Source organism: Lactuca sativa, chromosome 9, assembly GCF_002870075.4.
Source record: "Lactuca sativa cultivar Salinas chromosome 9, Lsat_Salinas_v11, whole genome shotgun sequence".
In the NCBI taxonomy this organism is placed as follows: domain Eukaryota; kingdom Viridiplantae; phylum Streptophyta; class Magnoliopsida; order Asterales; family Asteraceae; genus Lactuca; species Lactuca sativa.
In genome coordinates, this window is record NC_056631.2 from 147,916,523 (window position 1) to 147,922,178 (window position 5,656).

At 32.1% G+C, this 5,656-nt stretch overlaps 1 protein-coding gene across 1 annotated transcript; it reads right to left on the bottom strand.

The window, feature by feature from the left end:
- Positions 1 to 812: 812 nt before the first annotated feature.
- On the bottom strand, positions 813 to 5,030 carry LOC111904783 (glutathione S-transferase zeta class). Its single transcript, XM_023900507.3, has 10 exons — positions 4,857 to 5,030; positions 4,684 to 4,780; positions 4,527 to 4,583; positions 2,297 to 2,382; positions 2,094 to 2,165; positions 1,937 to 1,990; positions 1,768 to 1,843; positions 1,558 to 1,619; positions 1,251 to 1,310; positions 813 to 1,099 (listed from the first exon to the last, which is right to left on the bottom strand). Exons 1-10 carry the CDS (start codon positions 4,857 to 4,859, stop codon positions 998 to 1,000), a joined length of 669 nt encoding a protein of 222 aa, XP_023756275.1. The 5' UTR covers positions 4,860 to 5,030; the 3' UTR covers positions 813 to 997.
- Between the last annotated feature and the right edge of the window lie 626 nt (positions 5,031 to 5,656).

Consider the following 5,656-nt stretch of genomic DNA (forward strand, 5'->3'; position numbering starts at 1 on the left):
CAAAGAACACAATACCCTATTTTAACCACTCTGAAATAGCCGTACATTCCAGAGTATATTCTGGAATACATTTTTTAGTCTGGAAAGTATTAGTGTCAGATTTCGGCCTCAAATTCTACCAACCACCACCAACTCCGGAACGAACATAAATACTCTGGAATATCGTATTTCGGAAAATTAGTCTGGAATCCATTTTGTCAGTCCGGAATGTACGATTATCAAATTCTGGACCCGATACCTACCAACCACCCCCAACTCTGGAATGAACGTAACTACTCTGGAATACAGTATTCTAGAGGAAGTGATTATTTTTGAAAAAAAAAAATTATAAAGTGGTTATTATCATTAAAATATTCGTTTATGTGTTTGATACTTAATTTCCCTTAAAATAAATTGTAATTTAATATAAAAAATCAAAATATACAAGTTATTTTATATGGGCTACAGACCAACCATATAAACATCTTATAAAAAAATATTAGGAACATAACTTATAACTTTTTGTAGAACAATGACTTTTTGTAAACAGAGACCATTGACATAATTTAGTGTTGTTTTTATTATTGTTACTATTTTATATTGAATTTTTTAAAGATTCATCACCCTCATTTTTCTAGCATTACTAGCCCATCACACGAACAACTTGTAAATTCCCACAATCAATCACAACCGACCCAAAAGTCAAATAATTTTGTATAAACAAGAAATATGAATAAAGCACTAATCTACAAAAAATGCCAAATAAATCCCCAAAAAATAAGGAAAAAACCACCTTCAAGTTAGGAAAAGAAAAGTTAAAACCAAAGTTCATATATGTAAACCCTTACTTATATAAAAAAGATCATAATCTCCAAACATATCATATCCTTGTTTCCCAAATCATACCAATATTCACATGCAAATCCACGGAACTTATGAAAAGGGATAAATACAAGAAATATCAAATGTATTTTACTCGCTTTGTTTATTATACATTTAACTAATTTAACTAATTCCCTCAATTAATCGGGAAATCTGGCTGCTTTTCAGGCATGGCGTCTTGGATAGCTGCTACATGCTTGTATGCTTCATTCAATCTGGAGAGAAGAGGGAATTCACTCTTCACCAACAAATAACGATTGTAAGCATCACAAACATAATTTAAAATGTCGGCTTTCAATTATGTGATTATGTAAAAATATTCGAATTTATTAATTCAAAACTGGAAAAAAAATTCAACCAAATTAATGATGTATGCGAACTAAGCCTACCATGTCAAAGTTGAATCGTTGTGATAAACCAATGATTTGTGGAGCCAGAAAAACATCAGCCTGCATAAGTTGCAACAATTTTAAATAATAAAACAAAAACAAAAACAAAAACAAAACATTTTTTATGATAACGTAAGGCAACTGTGAGATGCTTATAAAAAGGAAATTCAAGAAGAAACATGTATCCAACTTTGTGTTTAGATTTTCTGCATGATATCTAGGAAAACTAAATATTAACAAAAAATAATGATGATAAATACAATATATTTTGTTGATTTTGATTTTTTTCCATAATAAGAAACACTACCAGGGAAATTTCATCTCCAGTTGCATACTTCCCAGCATGATCTTTTAGTAATTTCTCCAAAGCTGCATGTATTTACATAAAAATGAAGAACGTTGATAGTGTGAATAAATAATGTCATTTTTACTACCGATCCTATATTTAATTTCAAAATTTTCATAATTTTAAATTTAAGATCAAATTGTGAGAAAGAAAAGTTAAGTAAAAAGTTACCTGTGAAGCCTTTTCCCGCTTGCTTTTTGATCCATGAAATTTTTGCTTCTTGACCAACATTTTCTTCTATTAAGTTCTGTTTGGATAATGAAAGAAACACAAGAACAAATGAAGCGATTTTTTGTGACATGTTTATAAATCAACAAAAAATATATAGTTTCTTACTCACCATAACAGATACGTTTAGAAGAGGTTGTATGCTCGAAGAAACAATATTTGCAGCCTATATATATATGAAATAAGATCTTTGATTAAAACTCGAGCCCACTCTTTAATAATAATAAAATTAATAACATTATAAGAAACCAAGTGATATTAATTATTACCTGATAATTTATTGCCTTTTTTGCAAGGTCATGAGGTAGCAAAGGGTGATTAGGATACTTCTCTTCGAGGTACTGTATCATAGGAAGAATAAGCATGAAGTAAATAAAAAAGAAAAAGAAAAAAGGTCTTCCTAAAAGAAATAATGAAAATCTTGAAAATATGTAAAAACGGGTTTCATAAATAAGATTCAGAAGTTACTAACCAATATAATTGCAAGAGAATCAGCAAGCACTATATCACCATCCACTAGAGCAGGTACGTATCCAATAGGATTAATCTTTAAAAACTCTACACTTAGAAATAGCAAAACGTTTTCACTAATTTATTAATTATAGCATCCTATTTTCATATATTTATGTTACAACAAGCAAAGTATAGCTTAAAATCTACATAGTTATAGCAATGTCATTGATATTACAAAGCACTTTCACTAAATAATTAAGTAGATTTTTCGAGGTAAAATATATTGATAAGAAAGGAAATACAGACTAACAACTAACAACTGAAAGCTAACACAGCTAGTTTTGTCGAACATGCCCTTAAATTCTTCTTAAATATCCTTCCAATCGACATTTAGCAAAAAATTCAGAAACCTAGAGTTTTTTTAAGAGCATACACAATACATGTTTTCCTTTTTAAATCCAAAATTTATAAACTAGGTCAAAATTTGATAATCCGTGCTTGACACTTGGATATGCCTACATGGCATGAATATTATTGATATTTACTCTATCTTTTTTTTTTTATCATATGAAAAAATAAAGAGAAAATGACTTAGGAGGGTAACTACTTCTTATCCTTGTTCACATATTTGCAACTTTTTTTTTGTACATAATAAATCAACTAACTTGTTTTAACTGTTTAAATTACACCAATATTACCGGCTAATACATGTTTTAACCGGTAACTCAAAGGGAAAATGACTTAGGAGGGTAACTACCTCTTATTCGTGTTCACATATTGGCAACTTCTTATTTTTTGTACATGAAAGCAACTAACTTGTTTTAACAGTGTAACATCCCAAAAATCATGACCAAAAATTTCGTTTTTAATTTAATACTAAAACCATAATTGTCAAACCATTAATTTAATACTCCAGCATCGGGCCTCGCCCAGCATCAGGCCCTGCCTGGCATCGAGCCCCGCTCGGTATACATATCTGTCTCTCTTAGGCCCCGCCTGTCTCCGAGCCCCGCCCGCTAAACACATACAATCATATAACATGCTAACACATAAAGAAACATACTCTACTGTATCTATGTCCTAAGAAACATACTCTGCTAATAGTGAGATACTGAACTTCGTCCGTACTCAGCTAGTTCCAGCCAGGGCTTCAACAGTGCAAGGTGAGTCTCCTCACTGTGTGAATGGGTCTAAGGCCACAATGTCAGCCCATGTAGTCTATGAGTAGGAAGACTCGGGGGTTAGCCCTAGGCATTGTATGCTAGTATGTTATTCCAGACCAAGGTTTGATGTCGGGCGGGTGCCCGAGGAATGTTTGCATGTTAGATTATACTTGTTGTATGTGTGATACTTGTATGTACCTGGTAGAGAGGTGAGTGTGGGCGAGGTCCTGTATCTCATCACTAGCTGAGTACGGACGATGTTCCATATCTCATTATTAGCAGAGTATGTTTCTTAGGACATAGATACAGTAGAGTATGTTTCTTTATGTGTTAGTATGTTATATGATTGTATATGTTTAGCGGGCGGGGCTCGGAGACAGGCGGGGCCTAAGAGAGACAGATATGTATACCGAGCGGGGCTTGATGTCAGGCGGGGCCTGATGCCGGAGTATTAAATTAATGGTTTGACAATTATGGTTTTAGTATTAAATTAAAAACGAAATTTTTGGTCATGATTTTTGGGATGTTACACAGTTAAAATAAGTTAGTTGCTTTCTTATATACAAAAAATAAGAAGTTGCCAATATGTGAACACGGATTAAAGGTAGTTACCCTCCTAAGTCATTTTCCCTTTCAGTTACCGGTTAAAACAGGTATTAGCCGGTAATATTGGTGTAATTTAAACAGTTAAAACAAGTTAGTTGTTTTATTATGTACAAAAAAAAAAAAAAAAAGTTGCCAATATATAAACACAGATAAGAGGTAGTTACCCTCCTAAGTCATTTTCTCAAAAATAAAAATATTTTGTTTGATTTACTATAAAAACTTTAGTAATTGATTGACAGGTAAGAGTTAATAAGACGTTCTAAATTTCATTTACATTAACCCTTCCACTTATATAATAGTTTCCAGTTTTGTCCCTTGTTTTTTTGAGTTTTGTTTTATACTCTTATTATTTTCAATGTCTTAACTTAATTTATTATATTTATTATTAGAGATATATAACAAAAGATATGTATTATGAAACTATGTCTAACATGCTTATTTAGATTACGAGTCTTAAATTGAAAGAAATAAGTTTGTTACCAGGACTGTGTTGCTCATTTTTGAACAGATTAATGGCCTTGTATTCATAATCAAGCCCTGTAGGCAACCCACAATCACAAATAATCAAATCAATTATCTGAAATTCAAATTATATCCAAATTCAAAGATACATAATCAGTGAAATAACGACCAAAACCTTTTAAGTTGAGGGCAATACGAACACGGAAAGAGCAACTGCTCATGAAAAACGAATACAGTAGCAGCTTCTTTGGGGACTCTTCACCATTACTCGTCTACCATCAATCAAAATGTGAATATGTCTGTTAGATGGAAAGAATGAAAGGGGAAGAGGGAGGGACGAACACCCACCATTTCCAACAGAAGCGTAAATGCCGATGGCAAATTCTATCACTATCAAGGAGGAAGATTCAGGAACCCTAGAAGACGACGATCGAAGAACGCAGATTTTGGACAAGGGAGAATTGCAGCGGAGGTTCGACGTTTCGTCAACGTGTTTTGTAAATGGCAGCAAAGTCAAAATCATGTTTCTAGAAAGTTGATTCTTTGACTGGATTTCGTATTTTTGTATATGGATTAGGTAAAGACAGGTATGATTTTTTATCACTGCCGTGGAATTATAGAAAACTTAGTCCTTTTTTTCAAAGTGAATTCTCCATAAATTATTGTTATTATTTTTTTTAACAGAAAAACTAACATGTTCATAAACACTATTTTTTTAAGGAGACATGAACCCATGATTCCTTACACATAGACCAAAGACCATTTGATGAATTCTCAATGAATATTCTTATATTTTGGTCTTGACTAAACTGCACAAATGGTCCTTATGTTTAGTTCAAAATTGCCACTTTAGTCCAAAAATGTTTAGACTAGCATCAGAGGTCCAAATTTTTCATTTTGTTGCAAGTTTGGTCCAAAAATTTTGAAACTTTTTATAATGAAGAATTTGCCCCTTATTATTTTATTTTTTATTTTTCTTTTATTACATTAATTAAAAACAATTAAAAATAATACAAAAATAAAAATTTTCTCTCTCTCTCTCTCTCTCTCTCTCTCTCTCTCTCTCTCTCTCTCTCTCTCTCTCTCTCTCTCTCTCTCTCCGTAAAGTTTCAAAAAACATCCCTTTGCCTCTAACAAATAGTCGCCTC